This window comes from Nerophis lumbriciformis, linkage group LG05 (genome assembly GCF_033978685.3).
Source record: "Nerophis lumbriciformis linkage group LG05, RoL_Nlum_v2.1, whole genome shotgun sequence".
Classification (NCBI taxonomy): Eukaryota; Metazoa; Chordata; class Actinopteri; order Syngnathiformes; family Syngnathidae; genus Nerophis; species Nerophis lumbriciformis.
The window spans coordinates 45,818,718-45,837,832 of record NC_084552.2 but is presented as its reverse complement, the minus strand read 5'-3'; the positions used below and the strand labels follow the sequence as shown (position 1 = coordinate 45,837,832).

The 19,115-nt window shown below is 43.4% G+C and overlaps 1 protein-coding gene across 6 annotated transcripts in view; it reads right to left on the bottom strand.

Annotated features, from left to right (window-relative positions):
* The window catches only part of map4k2 (mitogen-activated protein kinase kinase kinase kinase 2), a 41,722-nt gene extending 22,838 nt beyond the window's left edge, over nt 1-18,884 (bottom strand). For 4 of the 6 annotated variants that reach the window (XM_061960036.2, XM_061960038.2, XM_061960037.2 and 1 more), the window contains exons 1-8: nt 18,545-18,883; nt 6,969-7,026; nt 6,809-6,899; nt 6,673-6,737; nt 6,537-6,592; nt 467-514; nt 347-389; nt 195-267 (exon numbers count right to left, since the gene is read on the bottom strand). In XM_061960036.2, the coding sequence (XP_061816020.2) occupies nt 195-267; nt 347-389; nt 467-514; nt 6,537-6,592; nt 6,673-6,737; nt 6,809-6,899; nt 6,969-7,026; nt 18,545-18,637 (527 nt within the window). In that variant the 5' untranslated portion in view covers nt 18,638-18,883. Of the gene's footprint in view, nt 1-194; nt 268-346; nt 390-466; nt 515-6,536; nt 6,593-6,672; nt 6,738-6,808; nt 6,900-6,968; nt 7,027-18,544 lie in introns of all 6 variants that reach the window. The other 2 variants (XM_072913251.1, XM_061960040.2) reach the window with 1 other exon arrangement.
* Between the last annotated feature and the right edge of the window lie 231 nt (nt 18,885-19,115).

Genomic DNA, 19,115 nt, shown 5'->3' with positions numbered 1-19,115 from the left:
GACTTACAAGACAAGCCTTAATTATGTAAGACAGCAGTCTTACCAGTGACGGAGCAGGAAGCGGGTAGGAATACGCTTGCAGTAACATTTCATATGAAGCACTTATTTTTACATGTGCTTCGTCATGCATAACGGGGCCCGCACGCACAGTGTGTTCTGCCTGATGGGCGTGGCGGCCCTGTGTGTGATCCTACCAGTAGGGCGTTCCTATGAAAGACTTCCTTTTGGCCACAGAAGCGCTGATCTCTGCAGCCACACCAAAATCCGCTGAAAAGCACACGCACACACATAATCATGACGGTCATTTTATCAATACTAATTGTGTTAGAAGCAGGTCATAACTGACCAAGTTTGACGTCTCCTCGCTCTGTCAAAAGGATGTTGGCGCCCTACAAGGAACACATTGCATTTTTAAACATGAAGCATTAAGACACAACCAAAAAACATTGTAAGTAAAAAATGTTACCTTGATGTCTCTATGCATTTTGCCCGTTTCATGCAGATGATACAAACCCTGGAAAAGTATATAGAATGTTGCATCATAGCACAAACTCCATCCATCCATCCATCCATCCATTTTCTACCGCTTGTCAAACTCATGAAGCAAAATATTACCAAAACAAATGGTGCCCTTCAAACACACTTCTATTTTGTTAGTATTGTATTGGTGTAGTCAAGTGCAGGGGTCGTCAACATTTTCCAAGCCAAGGTCACCCAAACTAATAGAGAAATGGAGCAGGGACCCCCTGCTTATAGAGCTTGTAAAAAAGTGTGTTTCAAATTTAACTGGTTATAAAGATACATTCTTATTGTACAATACTCACCTGTCTCTCCTCATTGGAGGAACAGACGAGACCTCGGGTTATAAGACAGTGAGTTAAGTTTTATAGTGCAAGTCTGATTTTATACCTACCTAAAATATACATAAATTAACTACTAGGTCACTCACAGTATACATGAAGGACATATAAAATACGCGAATAAAAATAATAGATGCAACAATTAAATGAAACGGTTGTGGCCGCCTTCCGCCCGATTGTAGCTGAGATAGGCTCCAGCGCCCCCCGCGACCCCAAAAGGGAATAAGCGGTAGAAAATGGATGGATGGATGGATGGGTTGTAAAATGAGAACTTATGCGGAATACTTTTCTGAGACACCTATTTACATCCAACTTTGTCTCTCTCCCCATCACGTCACACATTTCAGTCTTCAAGCGATCCAAAACTAACCACACAAGCTTCACAATACAAGTGCTATGCTCTACATCCCGTCTGACTGCATCGAATTTAATTATAAAATTGGCATATATACGAGATACAAATTATAAAGATATAGTAGAGGTATAGGAGTTTGCGTGTCCCAATGATCCTAGGAGCTATGTTGTCCGGGGGCTTCCATGCCCCCTGGTAGGGTCTCCCAAGACAAACAGGTCCTAGGTGAGGGATCAGACAAAGAGCAGCTCGAAGACTTCTATGGAAATGCAAGAACCGAGACTCAGATTTCCCTCGCCCGGACGCGGGTCACCGGGGCCCCCCTCCGGAGCCAGGCCCGGAGTTGGGGCACGATGGCGAGCGCCTGGTGGCCGGGCCTGTCCCCATGGGGCCCGGCCAGGCACAGCCCGAAGAGGCAACGTGGGTCCCCCCTCCAATGGGCTCACCACCCATAGCAGGGGCCATAGAGGTCGGGTGCAATGTGAGCTGGGCGGTAGCCGAAGGCAGGGCACTTGGCGGTCCGATCCTCGGCTACAGAAGCTAGCTCTTGGGACGTGGAACGTCACCTCGCTGGGGGGGAAGGAGCCTGAGCTAGTGCGCGAGGTAGAGAAGTTCCGGTTGGATATAGTCGGACTCACCTCGACGCACAGCAAGGGCTCTGGAACCAGTTCTCTCGAGAGGGGCTGGACTCTCTTTCACTCTGGCGTTGCCAGCAGTGAGAGGCGACGGGCTGGGGTGGCAATTCTTGTTGCCCCCCGGCTCAGAGCCTGCATGTTGGAGTTCAACCCGGTGGACGAGAGGGTAGCTTCCCTCCGCCTTCGGGTGGGGGGACGGGTCCTGACTGTTGTTTGCGCTTACGCGCCAAACAGCAGCTCAGAGTACCCACCCTTTTTGGATTCACTCGAGGTAGTACTTGAGAGTGCTCCCCCGGGTGATTCCCTCGTTTTACTGGGGGAATTCAACGCTCATATTGGCAACGACAGTGAAACCTGGAGAGGCGTGATTGGGAAGAATGGCCGCCCGGATCTGAACCCAAGTGGTGTTTTGTTATTGGACTTTTGTGCCCGTCACGGATTGTCCATAACGAACACCATGTTCAAGCATAAGGGTGTCCATATGTGCACTTGGCACCAGGACACCCTAGGCCGCAGTTCTATGATCGACTTTGTAGTTGTGTCATCGGATTTGCGGCCTCATGTTTTGGACACTCGGGTGAAGAGAGGGGCGGAGCTTTCTACCGATCACCACCTGGTGGTGAGTTGGCTGCGATGGTGGGGGAGGATGCCGGACCGACCTGGCAGGCCCAAACGCATTGTGAGGGTTTGCTGGGAACGTCTGGCAGAGTCTCCTGTCAGAGAGAGTTTCAATTCCCACCTCCGGAAGAACTTTGAACATGTCACGAGGGAGGTGCTGGACATTGAGTCCGAGTGGACCATGTTCCGCACCTCTATTGTCGAGGCGGCTGATTGGAGCTGTGGCCGCAAGGTAGTTGGTGCCTGTCGTGGCGGTAATTCTAGAACCCGTTGGTGGACACCGGCGGTGAGGGATGCCGTCAAGCTGAAGAAGGAGTCCTATCAGGTTCTTTTGGCTCATGGGACTCCTGAGGCAGCGGACAGGTACCGACAGGCCAAGCGGTGTGCGGCTTCAGCAGTCGCGGAGGCAAAAACTCGGACATGGGAGGAGTTCGGGGAAGCCATGGAAAACGACTTCCGGACGGCTTCGAAGCGATTCTGGACCACCATCCGCCGCCTCAGGAAGGGGAAGCAGTGCACTACCAACACCGTGTATGGTGCGGATGGTGTTCTGCTGACCTCGACTGCGGAAGTTGTGGATCGGTGGAGGGAATACTTCGAAGACCTCCTCAATCCCACCAACACGTCTTCCTATGAGGAAGCAGTGCCTGGGGAATCTGTGGTGGGCTCTCCTATTTCTGGGGTTGAGGTTGCTGAGGTAGTTAAAAAGCTCCTCGGTGGCAAGGCCCCGGGGGTGGATGAGATCCGCCCGGAGTTCCTTAAGGCTCTGGATGCTGTAGGGCTGTCTTGGTTGACAAGACTCTGCAGCATCGCGTGGACATCGGGGGCAGTACCTCTGGATTGGCAGACCGGGGTGGTGGTTCCTCCCTTTAAAAAGGGGAACCGGAGGGTGTGTTCTAACTATCGTGGGATCACACTCCTCAGCCTTCCCGGTAAGGTCTATTCAGGTGTACTGGAGAGGAGGCTACGCCGGATAGTCGAACCTCGGATTCAGGAGGAACAGTGTGGTTTTCGTCCTGGTCGTGGAACTGTGGACCAGCTCTATACTCTCGGCAGGGTCCTTGAGGGTGCATGGGAGTTTGCCCAACCAGTCTACATGTGCTTTGTGGACTTGGAGAAGGCCTTCGACCGTGTCCCTCGGGAAGTCCTGTGGGGAGTGCTCAGAGAGTATGGGGTTTCGGACTGTCTGATTGTGGCGGTCCGCTCCCTGTATAATCAGTGTCAGAGCTTGGTTCGCATTGCCGGCAGTAAGTCGGACACGTTTCCGGTGAGGGTTGGACTCCGCCAAGGCTGCCCTTTGTCACCGATTCTGTTCATAACTTTTATGGACAGAATTTCTAGGCGCAGTCAAGGCATTGAGGGGATCCGGTTTGGTGGCTGCAGGATTAGGTCTCTGCTTTTTGCAGATGATTTGGTCCTGATGGCTTCATCTGGCCAGGATCTTCAGCTCTCCCTGGATCGGTTCGCAGCTGAGTGTGAAGCGACTGGGATGAGAATCAGCACCTCCAAGTCCGAGTCCATGGTTCTCGCCCGGAAAAGGGTGGAGTGCCATCTCCGGGTTGGGGAGGAGATCTTGCCCCAAGTGGAGGAGTTCAAGTACCTCGGAGTCTTGTTCACGAGTGAGGGAAGAGTGGATCGTGAGATCGACAGGCGGATCGGTGCGGCGTCTTCAGTAATGCGGACGCTGTATCGATCCGTTGTGGTGAAGAAGGAGCTGAGCCGGAAGGCAAAGCTCTCAATTTACCGGTCGATCTACGTTCCCATCCTCACCTATGGTCATGAGCTTTGGGTTATGACCGAAAGGACAAGATCACGGGTACAAGCGGCCGAAATGAGTTTCCTCCGCCGGGTGGCGGGGCTCTCCCTTAGAGATAGGGTGAGAAGCTCTGTCATCCGGGGGGAGCTCAAAGTAAAGCCGCTGCTCCTCCACATCGAGAGGAGCCAGATGAGGTGGTTCGGGCATCTGGTCAGGATGCCACCCGAGCGCCTCCCTAAGGAGGTGTTTAGGGCATGTCCGACCGGTAGGAGGCCACGAGGAAGACCCAGGACACGTTGGGAAGACTATGTCTCCCGGCTGGCCTGGGAACGCCTCGGGATCCCCCGGGAGGAGCTGGACGAAGTGGCTGGGGAGAGGGAAGTCTGGGCTTCCCTGCTTAGGCTGCTGCCCCCGCGACCCGACCTCGGATAAGCGGAAGAAGATGGATGGATGGATGGATAGTAAAACTTCACCTGCAGTGTCCAGTATCCAGTATGTCATACTGGTTGAATTTTAGGTTAAAGTTAATGAATCGATTTCAACTCACTGAATCGTTTCAGATCGTATTGTTTCTAAATAAACTAATTTCGCCCCTGAATCATATCGCAACCTGAAATTAGGATTTGAATCAGAGTTGAAACGACTCGTTACACCCCTAGTAAACAGGAGTAATCAGAATGAAGTGAAGCAAAAGGAACAAGTGGGCGTGGTCACAAAAAGGGCATTAAGAGTGGAGATTAAGCGTGAAAATCACCAGCATGTAGATTACGGTGGATTAAGTGCAGATTATAAATGAAACCCTGAACAAGGTCGGTCATATTTACAGATAGTGCTTCAAACACAATGTATCAGCTGGAAAACACATGAGTAGGTGGCTGACAGACGCAAAAGTTCAGCAAGTTCCAAATGCTCCAAACATAAATAAAATGAAAAATCAAAAACAAACGAAGACCTTAAAACAAATTCACCGAGAAAATAGGCAAATTAAAAATGGTACAATCACATAAACATGCTCTGGTTCTCATACTGTTTATCATGAGATTGGTGTGTTTTAAGTTATCCCTACTGTCATTCTTATGCCACTACTAAAACTCCGAATAGCCCTGAATTGGCATCTTTTTCTTGAAATGGCTAAGGGAAAGTTTTATCGGATGTAAGAATTGTCTATCTAAATCAGACAAAGTCAGCAGTGGGAATATATTCTGTTTTCTGGGAAGCTAAAGACCTTCGTCACGGTCGATGCGCCTTCGCCATTTCACATACAGCTGTTTTGTGACCCCCAGCCACCGACTACTCACAACAGAGTAGACGTGGTCGTGGAAAAGGCTGCTGAATCTGAGCATGAGCATAAAAATGCAGATTTTCCCTGAATGGTGCACAACTTGTGATTTATGGAATATTGAATTCAAATAAACTTACAATAGTGGCCCACAGGGATATAACATAAAGCCCTGAAATGAGAAGGTTATGGCCCTTTTAAGTCTTTGAAAACAGATATCCCTCTTGTGTGGTGCCCCTGATCATAGAACGTTGTACTGCATACTAGGGGTGCTCAAAAAAACAAAAACAATTCTCATTTATTTAGATTCTAAATCGATTCCTAATATTTAAAAACCAATCAAAAAAAATGAAGTAATAACAAATTATTTATAAATATTTTTTCAATAATACATTTTTCATTTCTGTAATTTTTTTCCCCGCCCATCTCCGTGCTTACTTGCTGTGCGTGTACATCGTATGTCAGCAGCCAAGAGGAGCTGTGTAAACTGTAAATTTAATGCCAAATTATATATTGCGAGAATCGATTTAAATCAAGAATTTTGTTGGATCGATTCTGTATCGACTCATCAACTCAGGAATTGGAAGCAATTCAGATCATGAGTTGTGCCCAACCTCACTGCATATGGTTCGAAAATACGCTGTACAGTTGAAACAATGGCACTGGGAACAATGTTTCACAGGTAATAAAATGTTTATTAAAAGCACTTGTTTTCTACGGTGGCAATAAAGTAAACCACATGAAAATGTATTAAGTTATGAATTATTTTCAATATATATCAGAGTGTATTGCATTTCATAAATGGGAAAGTGACCCCGGCTAAGATGACCGCCACGTAAACACGTCGCTTAGCATGGCTGCTACACTGCGCTGACATATAGTTATATAATTACGCCCCTGAAAACTTGGCTAACTTCATTGTAATTTGGCTAAACTTTGTTTTGTTGCATGTGTTTTATTGTGTTTTAGGTTTTGGATCGTACATGAGTCATTGTGATGACATTATGTAACATTTATCAATGTAACCTTGTTTTACCTGGAGGGTCTCTCTGCACACGTATGCAATCTGTTTCTCCTTCAATGGGCCGGTCACTGTCCAAAGCAATAGGATTAATAAAAGGTCTGACAGTCAACAAGAAAACAACATAAATATAAATATACAGTATTTGTACCATGGTATATATCCTGGAGGGAGCCTCCCCCGCAGTACTCCATGCAAATCCACAGTTTGGTGTTCCTGCCGAGTGACACAACATGTCTTAACCGTTTCACATAATAAAAAAAACATGCTTCAAGAAGTAAAGGCACCTGTGGTAACTGCCAAAGTAAGACACGATGTTTTTATGCTTGCACTCCTTCATCATGGTGATCTCCTGTTGGATGGACGTGATGTCATCGCCTGCACAGGAGGACAAACGAATTTTAAAAAGTACATAATAAACACGCTAATGCACACTGCGAGACTGACCTGGGTCCAACTTGACAATCTTGATGGCTGCCAGTTTGGATGTGCGGATGTTGCGAGCCTGGACGAGGAAAATAAGACGGTGCTCAATATAGAAAGATTGGAACCGCGTCAAAAAAACCTCCCGTGCTTATTTTCTATTTAAAACCATCTACAAGGCATAAAGTCATGTTGTTGCCAGTCCACAAACACAAAAAGATGCAGAAGACGTGAAAAATTAAAAAAGAATACCATCTATACATTTTATTGTGTTTGCAGCACCGGAACCTTACACAACATGTGTCCTGGCTGGTCACTAGAGTAGGGTCACCGTGGCAACAACAGACCCTATTCTCTCCATAACATTATACGCACAAATTACAAGCTGCAATCTTGAAACCCAAGAGTTACATATTGTTGCTTTTATACCCTTGGATAGATGAAAATCCTCCAGCACAAATATTGTCAGTGTCTCGGACCAACAACAGAAAGTGCTAGAAGCCCGTAGTAGCTAAACACAAAAGCACGAGTCAGCAGTTTACAGGCTGATTTATGTGACAGGCAGCAACTGGGCTGGAGCCCTCTCACCACAATGATGATGACAGTGCTTCTCCTGCCATTATATTAGGGGGGAACTACCACCCCTTTATATAGTGCCACATCACAACATAAGTGATGAAATAATTTATTTCATATAGAGCATTGTCTTGTATTAATAACCAGGGCTGGGGGCTTAGCGTTTTAACTCGTAGCAACAGTGCTACGAAATGAAAAGAATTAGAAGCACAGAACATTTTTTGTAGCATTGAAAACATTTAAGACCAAAAATAAATTTCTTAAATATTACAATTTCAATATTTACACTTAAACAAGATACACGTGTGCACTCATACGTATAAACACAATGCATCATAAGGCCTACTGTAACACTCAATTAAACACAGAGAACATCCCTACACTGTGTTAACTTAGCACTGTCGCTAACAGGAGTGTAGAGCTGGGTGTTATGGATCAAAACTCAAATCCCAATATAGTTTGGCCCATAACCTAACCCATACATGGAAATATCCGTTAATGTAACTAAATATCTCCACCATGCTTTGATTTTACCTTTTAAGGACTGATGGGGATCCCAAATACACAAAATAGGTACCAACAAATAAGAAAAGCAGGTTTTGAATAATAGGATCCCAACTTAAGAGGTGTTTTGAGATAATAAAAAAGGAAGAAAAAAAACGTTTTAATTATATGTTTTTCTTTCTTAATATGTGCATATTTTTCTGCTCTTGTGCTTGGATCCAAAATATTGAAATTCAATGATTTGGTGCATTTGCAAACAGTTAAAATTATGCACAAAGCAAACTATACAACCGTTCTTCTCAACAAAAGAGGAGAAATATGACCCGACAGAAAAAATAAATTTAAGGCATTTGTTTACACGTACAACACTTAGGAACTTTAGCATATCAGTCAGTGTGTGGAATTAAATTATATAATGGATTACGTAAAGAAGTCAAACAATGTACTAACATGATCCAGTTTAAGAAACTATTTAAACTACTACAAGTGTTTACAAAGTACAAAGAAGAAGAATCCGGATGAAAATTTTGAACTAAGCCATGCCAGCAACTTGAGGTTCGATCCCCGCATCTGCCATCCTAGTCACTGCCGTTGTGTTCTTGGGCAAGATACTTTACCCACCTACTCCCAGTGTCACCCACACTGGTTTAAATATCACTTAGATAATGGGTTTCACTATGGAAAGCGCTTTGAGTCCCTAGAGAAAAGCGCTATATAAATATAATTCACTCCACTCATGTTAATTATAACTTATTTAACTATTTCAATAAATAGTTAAATAAGTTCTCAATAGAACTTTATTGTTTATGGATTTGAATTGTGTATTGATTGAGAACAGGAAGTGAACAAATGTGTGTAATTGCTGTTAAGTGGAAAGGGGTAGGATTAAATAAGATCTGCTTCTTCTTACTCCTTTCCGGACATTTTGTAACGAGAAACTGGAAATAAGAGGGTATGATGTTCAAGCAAGGGGATACGGCACCATCTTATAGAATACTTACAATAAAAAACAAAACAAATTAAAATTATACATTTCAATGATTTTGATCCACAACTTATTTTATAACTGCTACCAGAGATTGTTTCTTTGATAACAACAAAAACAACAAGAACAATAATAACAACGAGCCAGTCTTTTGAATGGCTCTTTAAAGGGGAACTGTACTTTTTTGGAATTTTGCATATTATTCACCATCCTTATGTAAGACAAAATCACATATGTTTTTCTTTTTTTATGCATTCTAAATAGTAATTAAATGCGATCATAAATCCGCTTACAATCGAGCTTATGGTAGTCGCTCTATTCTGCCTATAAAGCGCTTAAAAAAACATCCAAACACCTCCATCATGGTTTTATATACATGCTGTAAGTATATATGTAATGTAGTAATGCGAGCATTCATAATAACATTTAATATTTACGTATTTTAATAATTTTAAGCATACGTGGCGCATTATTTCAAAAACCCATCACAACCTTTGCGTTTCCTTCGACAACATCACTGATTACTACTCACTGCAGACTTTATGAGCGCCGACAAACATAATGGAACATCACTTACTGTGCAATGTCTGCTCTCACTGCGATACCGACTGCTAGGATGTTGATATATTCCCATTTAGGTGAAAAAAAGACTCATAATCCTCACGAACAAAAAAGGGGGTAAAACCAAGCGTCTTTTCGTGTCTTTCCCGCCATTTCCGAGTTAAATTGGCAGTCAAAGTGTACCAACTTCTCGGATTGCGCCCTCAGCCTTCTACTATCCAGGTTTGAGGCATTATTTACGATCTAAAATAAACTTTCACGAGCACTGAGGTGAGGAAACAGCTCGCGGCACCGCTATAAATATTTTGTCGGCTTTAGCGCTTATAATAACAATATCACAAATACTCGGTTAATATTCAAGTCACAAAATGTAAATGGAGTATTGTTGGCGGTTTTTGGATGTTTTCATTGGGTTTTAGAGGACCTCCCATTGGCTCTGTTGTAAGCTGACTTTTATTTACAAGTTAGAATGCATTAAAAAAAAATACATATGTCGTCTTGTCTCACATAATGACTGTGAACGATTGGCCAAATTACCCTTTAAAAGGAACGGCTCCTCAAGATCTGGCTCCCTTCAAAGAGTCATAAATCCCATCTCTCCCCTAAATGTAATTGAAGAAAAGCGATCGCATTAGTTTACTACTATGCGTGTGCATGTGTCGAATTCATTAGCCAAATATCCCCTGGCCCCATACCCACTCACACAAGTCAGGAAATTCCCCATGGGGTATACTGCAGTACCTCTTTCTGACCACTTGTCATACACACTTCACACACTGAAGTCATGTAAATCGACCACCGAGGGGACCATTTTAAAAAAAAATGTATATGGCCTATTAGAAGGCCATTTTCTATTGGTTTCATTGCTCCAGCACTGGACCCCACCACATGAGTCAAATGTCAGGTTTTTGGTGCCCCCCACCCCCTCCCCAACACACACACATACACACTCTCTGTGAATATGCGTGTGTGTGCCCCTTGTATGTACATTTGTGGTGAGGTTTGTTCCAAGTTGTTTCGATCACACACACTAGGTGTGGTGAAATTACCCTCTGCATTTGACCCATCCCCTTGTTCCATAACCTCTCAATTACACAAGGCCAAGTACCAAAAGATTTCAAGATAGCGAGAGTAACTCCCCTCATTAAAAAAGGAAGCAAATTGGAACCTGGCAACTACCGACCTGTTTTTATTCTCAGTTCCATCTCGAATGTAATGTAACAAATAGTTTATGAACAGGTCGATAGTTACCTTGCCACTAATAAACTCATGCACAAATTCCAATCCGGCTTCAGAACTAACCACTCCACTGACACATGCCTTCTCTATCTGACCGACCACATCAAACATGAGGTGGACGCGGGCAAATACTGCGGCATGGTCATGCTGGACCTTCAGAAGGCCTTTGACACCGTTAAACACGCTATACTGTTGGATAAGCTCAGAGCAATGGGATTTGATAAAACCTCATCGAGCTGGATGCAATCTTACTTGGAGGGGAGGAAACAGGTGGTAGAGGTGAACGGCACCGTGTCCCCCCCTCTCAGTAAGCCGTGGAGTTCCCCAAGGCAGTATATTAGGGCCTTTACTGTTCCTAATATACATAAACGATATGTCATGCGACCGTGAATTGTTCTTGTTTGCGGATGACTCTGCCCTGCTGGTATCCGGCAAGGACAAGTCACAGGTGGAGAAAATCCTCAGTGCTGAACTCTGTAGAATTTGCACCTGGCTCGCTGACAACAAGCTATCCATACACTTGGGTAAAACGGAATCCATCCTATTTGGGTCCCCCATTTTTATAGTCTTTGGTAACAGTGTGTGGAGGGGGCGTGGTCTGCGGGCCTGCCGCGGAGCGGGTGTGTAAGGACTGGCCTCAAAGCACAGCTAGCAGGTGATTGGATTACCCAGCAGGGGTTGATCATCCAATCACCTGCCATGCTTATTAGAAGCAGCCGGGCCGAGACACCATTGTTGGGAGTTGGAGTTATGCAGCAGACGCACAGTGGACATTGAGGAACTTAAAAGTCGCCGAGCAGAGTTGTGACCTGGTGTGTTAGCACAATAAAAGATTGTTCAACCCGAACCCCCGGGCTTCCGAGCAGATCTATTTCGGTCAGGAGAACCCACAAGAGGGAAACCTCTACACCAGGGGTCACCAACGCGGTGCCCGCGGGCACCAGGTAGCCCGTAAGGACCAGAAGAGTAGCCCCGCTGGCCTGTTCTAAAAATAGCTCAAATAGCAGCACTTACCAGTGAGCTGCCTCTATTTTTTATGTTATTTATTTACTAGCAAGCTGGTCTCGCTTTGCTCGACATTTTTAATTCTAAGAGAGACAAAACTCAAATAGAATTTGAAAATTCAAGAAAATATTTTAAAGACTTGGTCTTCACTAACTGACAAAGAAACAGATAACATATTTGGTGTCCAGTTCAAAGTGTGACATGATTTATTTAAACATTTGAGAGTTGACTTTTGTATTTTACATGAGTTATTATTTGTACAAACATGGTGCAAAGTAATTCATGATTTGTTAAAAAATGTTACTGGCTAGCTAGTTAAAATGGGATATTGTGATTTCACAAGACTGTCTTAGAAGTGATCATTTGAAAATGTTCAATTTGAAAAATGTGCACTTAGAGAAAATATAAAAATAAAGTGTTGCATATTGATATTTATCTGTTTCTATGTATATTTATTGTGAGAAATCATTAAGACGATCAGTGTTTCCACAAAGATGAATATCATTAATTATTAATAATAACAGAGTTAAAGGTAAATTGAGCAAATTGGCTATTTCTGGCAATTTATTTAAGTGTGTATCAAACTGGTAGTCCCTGCGATGAGGTGGCGATTTGTCCAGGGTATACCCCGACTTCCGCCCGATTGTAGCTGAGATAGGCTCCAGCGCCCCCCGCGACCCCAAAGGGAATAAGCGGCAGAAAATGGATGGATGGAAACTGGTAGCCCTTCGCATTAATCAGTACCCAAGAAGTAGCTCTTGGTTTCAAAAAGGTTGGTGACCCATGCTCTACACAGTGGTACTTTAACTTAACTTTAACAAACTTCAGACAAGCTACTAAAAACGCTTCTCTTCTCGTAGTAAAAGTTATTCTTAAACTCTAAAGCTCTCAGAAGATTCCATATTGGTTGCACCTGTGTCTTAGTCATACCAAATACTATAAAAATGGAACCCATTACCTCCCTGCTTGGCACTCAGCATCAAGAGTTGGAATTGGGGGTTAAATCACCAGAATGATTCCTAAGCGTGGCCACTGATGCTGCTCACTGCTCCCCTTACCTCCCAGGGGGTGGAACAAGGGGATGGGTCAAATGCAGAGGTTAATTTCACCACATCTAGTGTGTGTGTGACTATCATTGGTACCTATTGTGAAGTTGAAAGACTTGAAGCCACAGTACAGGGGACACAAATGACCACAGACAAGAGGCAAGGAAACCACAACAAGGGCAGCTTCACAAAGGAATACTTGGATGAGTGCGGCGTTTGGCGAGTCTACAGTCTAAAATAACAAAGATGAATAAGAATTATTATTAGATATGAAACTGTTATTTCTCCTATGGCACAAAGCAAATATGTTTATTGACCTACATTAATGTTAAAAAGTATGTCTTTCTCTATTCTTTCTCTGCATGTGGCCCTCGCTGGAAAAGGTGAGTACAAGATGTGGAACACACTGTTATTTTCTTCACTTCCTGTAAGCGTCCCAATATTTCTGCACCACTATTGTAACGTTGGCCACTTCCTCGCCTCCTGGCAGTGATGCCATTCATCACATTTTCACTTTGGCATCCACGACCCGCCACAGAACGTCATCACAACCTGCGCTCACTTCCTGTTTTCTTTCCTGTTCTAGCAGCACATTTCCTGTCACCTAAAGCGAGAGAATTTACTTTTGTTTGTATTACACAAGCCTTAGATGTTCATCTCTTGACTGATTCTTGATGCTTCAGGCCTCACGTGAGCTTCATGAAGGCCCTCACTGTCACACGCGCAGAGGTCTGACCTCCCACCGACTCACTGACGACAGTGGGAGGCTAAAATGTGCCATTGTTTCTCCGTGCACTCTTTCTTCATTCTGTCATGTCTGTTGATCATGTTTTGTTTAAGTCATGTTCTTTTTGGTTTTTGGACACTTAGTTCCTGCTTTTTCACTCTTGTTTTGTCACCTTAGCAACCATTAGTTTCACCTGTTTCACGTTTTGAGTCACGCACCTGTTTTCACTGATCATGTCACTGCTATTTAAGCCTGTCTGTTTCTGTTGATCGTCCTGGTGACATTATCTATCCATACTACCTCTGCTACCCATGAGATTCCTGTTTACTATAGTTCATGCTTCATGCCATGCCACAGTAAGTGTTTTTGTTTCATGTTCATAGTTCATTGTTCTCCGCCATTGTGCGCGCCTTTTGTTTGCTTCCTTTTTGTAGTTTGTTAGTTTTTAAATAAATATGTACCCACATTCACGCCTTGCCCACGCCAACTTTCCTTTGCATTCCGGGAATACAAACCCCAAGGTCCAAAGGTAACAGACAGTCCTTTACAGGCTCCCATACAGTCCACGTACTGACAGATGTCACCAGCAAAAACGTTTTTCCGCGAGAAAGTTGGACGAGGGAGCGTGGGAGGTCCTGCGCGCGATAGAGGAGGAAACGCTGTGCTACTCCTCCGTGGAGCGCAAAGACCGGATGTGGGGGCCAAATGGAGAACTGGTGCCATTGGACTCCGTGTGGCCCCACGACGTTGGCACGTCGCCCCAGCCGCCGAAGCATCGCCCAAGACGAAGGACGCTTGGGAAGACTTCCGCGAGTGGTCAGGACACGTCACTCCCGCAAGCTCCTCCCCCTCCGGTCAGAAGCACGCTGCTGCCAACTCCGCTGCTCCAGGATGACGTCACGCCATCACCGGAGGATGACATCACAGACAAAGATTTTTTTTTCCTCAATTCTATTTTCTGTCAACCGCTTCCAACTAAAGAATTCATGTCAATAACTAAACATTATCAAGACATGTTTTTAGAAATAAGAGCATGTCAATCCACGTCATCCCAATTTAATGCCCCGCCCTCCCAAGACTCAAGCCCCGCCCACGTCACAAAATTGTTCCTTTTATCCACCCACAAAAGCACAGGTGGGGAAGAATAAAAGACAATTTGGACAATTTAGAGGGGAGGATTCTGCCCCCCTCCTAACCTCCCGCCACCCACCCCAAAAAACGGTTCCAAACAGCAGGGAGCGCGTCTGGTATCCGCTCCTTGAGGGGGGGGGCTAGGGCTGGGAACTGTTCAGGTGGGGTCGCTCAGCGTCATGCCAATCATTTTTGGTGATTTAACCCCCAATTCCAACCCTTGATGCTGAGTGCCAAGCAGGGAGGTAATGGGTCCCATTTTTATAGGATTTGGTATGACTCGGCCGGGTTTTGAACTCACAACCTACCGATCTCAGGGCGGACACTCTAACCACTAGGCCACTGAGTATAATTTATAGTTTTAACATTTAAAACTTAATTATAATACATTAGGACTTTTTTCCAACTTTTGCTGTTGTTTTTTCTTGTTTAATTATATTTGTCCATATTTTGCAGGGGCATCTAGCAAAGAGCTGGAACTTACACTATATACGGTACATATACAAAAAAGTGAAATTCAATTGATATATTAATAAATTAACAGAGAATTATAACAGTTTAATATTTAAAAAATATATTTACAAAGAAACCATTTTAAAAGGTAAAAGATATTTAATGAATAAAAGATATACAATATAACACATATAAAACATATGAACTTGTTCACTTTATAGTATGCTGTTTTTGCTCTTTCTCTTAGTTTTCTTTTTGAATTGTATTAGAATTTGCCAACAAAAGAAAAGCTGTGGACTTCAAATGACCTCTGAGCCACACTTTGTAGTGTGTCAAAAATGGGCAAGTTCATGGGTGCCTAAATTAGTCTAGGTTTTTTTCTTCAGATCTACTCCATATGTATTAAACAAATACAACTTTTTTTAAATTCATAATTAATTTTCATAATCATATAAAACATTAAATGAAGATTATTTTTTTTAAAGAAATGTGATTAAATAATTGTAAACATTTACACCAGGGTTGTAAAAATCATGTTAGCCCAGGGGCCGCATGAAGGAAAATCTATTTCCAAGTGGGCCGGACGGGTAAAATCATGGCATAATAACATAAAAATAAAACTAAGACAACTTCAGATTGCTTTTTTTGTTTTACTTCGGCCCAAAATAAAACAAGCACATTCTGAAAATGTACATACCACAAATAATCCCCTTGACAAAATGCTTCACGTTAGTAGAAAATTCTGAGGAAAATGAAAGTTTCAAAAACACCATGAAGAACACAATTAATTTAGACTTAATATCGGTGTGTCTACAAAGCAGTTAAACTTTAAGTCACAGCCCATCTATCCATCCCATCCATTTTCTACCGCTTATTCTCTTTGGGGTCGCGGGGGGCGCTGGAGCCTATCTCAGCTACAATCGGGCGGAAGGCGGGGTACACCCTGGACAAGTCGCCACCTCATCGCAGGGCCAACACAGATAGACAGACAACATTCACACTCACATCCACACACTAGGGCCAATTTAGTGTTGCCAATCAACTTATCCCCAGGTGCATGTCTTTGGAAGTGGGAGGAAGCCGGAGTACCTGGAGGGAACCCACGCAGTCACGGGGAGGACATGCAAACTCCACACAGAAAGATCCCGAGCCCGGGATTGAACCCAAGACTACTCAGGACCTTCGTATTGTGAGGCAGATGCACTAACCCCTCTGCCACCGTGAAGCCCAGCCCATCTAGGATTGAACAAAAAAACAAAATAAAGCATAAATAAAAACTATTCTATGCATCAACTGATGCATAGAATGTCGATGCAATTCTGTGCAAATGTCTTCTTTACATTTGCACAGAAGACATTAATTTTCACAGAACTATATCAATGTGCACTGTGTCATGCAGCATTTTAACTGGGGTCACCAATTCTCAGTTTTACTCCTGTTTGTTTTACGGGTCGAGGGGGAGGAGTCGCAGCCCCACTTTATTGTGTACCTCTTGCTTGGTATACTTGCCCGCCCTGGTATAAACTATTTGCTTCCATAACAGAATTGCTATTGCGACATCCGGTGGTCATATTAAGAACAGCAGTTTCTTTCATTTAAAAACACAATATTACACTTAGCAAACTCATCTTGTGGGCCGGATTGAAGCTGTTCAGCCATAACAGGCCTGCGGGCCGCATGTTTCACATCCCTGGTTTACACGATAAGTACGTTTTTTTACATGTATGTATAATAATATGAATTACAAATGAAAATAAAATAATTAAATTGAATAAACTAAAACCAAGAAAAGTATGTATTCCTATATACTGAATACATTGAATGAAAACTGTACAGTGCTACCTGAACTTAAGAGTGTTAGCTATACAGTTATACTTTAAGCTTCCAGCAAACATTTGAGTTACAAGCATTCCTCGCCATTAGTTGACGTAGCAAATGTCACAGTGAACCCCGTAATATTCCACTAAAACATCGGGTCTTACTCGCTAGCATTAGCTTGTAGCCAGCAATCGACATAACTATGTTTTCCAACCATGGCAGGGAAGAAAAAAGAGAGTTTGAAGGACGGTGCTAAGAGGAAACGGATGACATTCATCGAATTAAAGAAATAAATCATCAAAAACATGACTGAGCGTGTAGCCAGCTCAGTGTTTTTCAACCACTGTGCCGCCTGGTGTGCCGTGGAATATGATGTAGTTTCATTTTTCATTTTTTGCAAACCAGTCACTTTAATCCGCAAATAATGTGCCGTTGTTGAGTGTCTGTGCTGTCTAGAGCTCGGCAGAGTAACCATGTTATTCTCGTCCATATCAGTAGGTGGAAGCCGGTAGTTAATTGCTTTGTAGATGTCGGGAACAGGTCGCGTGAGGCCGATAAATGCTTTAAAATGTAATATCGGAAATTATCGGTATCGTTTTTTAAATTATCGGTATCAGGTTGTTTTTTTTCCGTTTTTTTTTTTATTAAATCAACATAAAAAACAAAAGATACACTTACAATTAGTGCACCAACCCAAAAAACCTCCCTCCCCTATTTACACTCATTCACACTCATTCACACAAAGGGGTTGTTTCTTTCTGTTATTAATATTCTGGTTCCTACATTATATATCAAAATATATCAATACAGTCTGCAAGGGATACAGTCCGTAAGCACACATGATTGTGCGTGCTGCTGGTCCACTAATAGTACTAACCTTTAACAGTTAATTTTACTCATTTTCATTAATTACTAGTTTCTATGTAACTGTTTTTTATATTGTTTAAATGTTTTTAATTTATTTATCTTATTTTATTTATTTTTTTTTTTTTAAATGACCTTATCTTCACCATACCTGGGTGTCCAAATTAGGCATAAGAATGTGTTAATTCCACGACTGTATATGTCGGTATCGGTTGATAAGAGTTGGACAATATCGGAATATCGGCAAAAAGCCATTATCGGACATCCCTAGTAAATACTGTACATTATCATTACATTACTTTACAAAACTCTGCATGTTACATGTTAAAAATGTGCAGTTTTTGGGCTGTGGGGGAAAACACCAACCCAAAAAATGTCCATTAATTGTAACAGGAGATGTTGATTTGAGATACAAGTGTTTGAGTCAAGAGCCCCGGGCCGTCACAGAACCAATTAATGTCGGGCTGTTTTAAGGTTGTACTTCCAGACTTCTCCAGGGACACCATGTTCGTTGTTCCCTTGAATAACTACCGCGATGCGTGGAAGTCAGCGGCCCTGTCAAGAATATTCTGGAAACAAGAAGTGTCTTGCCGCCACAAGTTTGCGCGTCACTAGTGTTGGCACGAAGTGTTGGACAAAAAAAAGGGCAGCTGAAGAAACCAGATGAGAGAAGTGTGACGACAAGACTCACCTTGAAGACATCCCCGTAGGTGCCGCACCCAATCCTGTGGATGAGCTCGTAGTCGTCCAGAGGATCGAGGAACGACACCCCGATGTTGTCCATGTCCTCCGTCAGGCTGACGCCGAGCTCCTAGCGGCACATCCCGCCTGAAGAGGACAGGACGTCTGCGCGAGGACAAAGAACACGAGGGACGTTTCGAGCCCGCTGCCAAGACAACTCATCGGACGCCGACGAAACGGACGGAAAGATTTTGTTGAGAGACACAAACGCGAAAGATGTCCACATCCAGGCTGCGTGGAACAACTGAGAGAGAGAGAGTCAATCAACACTCGAGGTGGGCAGAGCGATACAAAGATCAATTGTATCGATACCAGGCTGTGTCAGTAGTGGTTCGATACTGGTGCGACGAGATCGACATTTTCCCCATAATTTATTGTGTATACGTGTATTATTTGGTAACACAGGAGAGTTTTGTTGGCAACACGACAAATGATTTAAAAGAGAAAATTTTCATTTTACTATATTTTACACTATTGACTTAATTTTGCTCAACTTAATGCGATGACATTGAATCAGTATA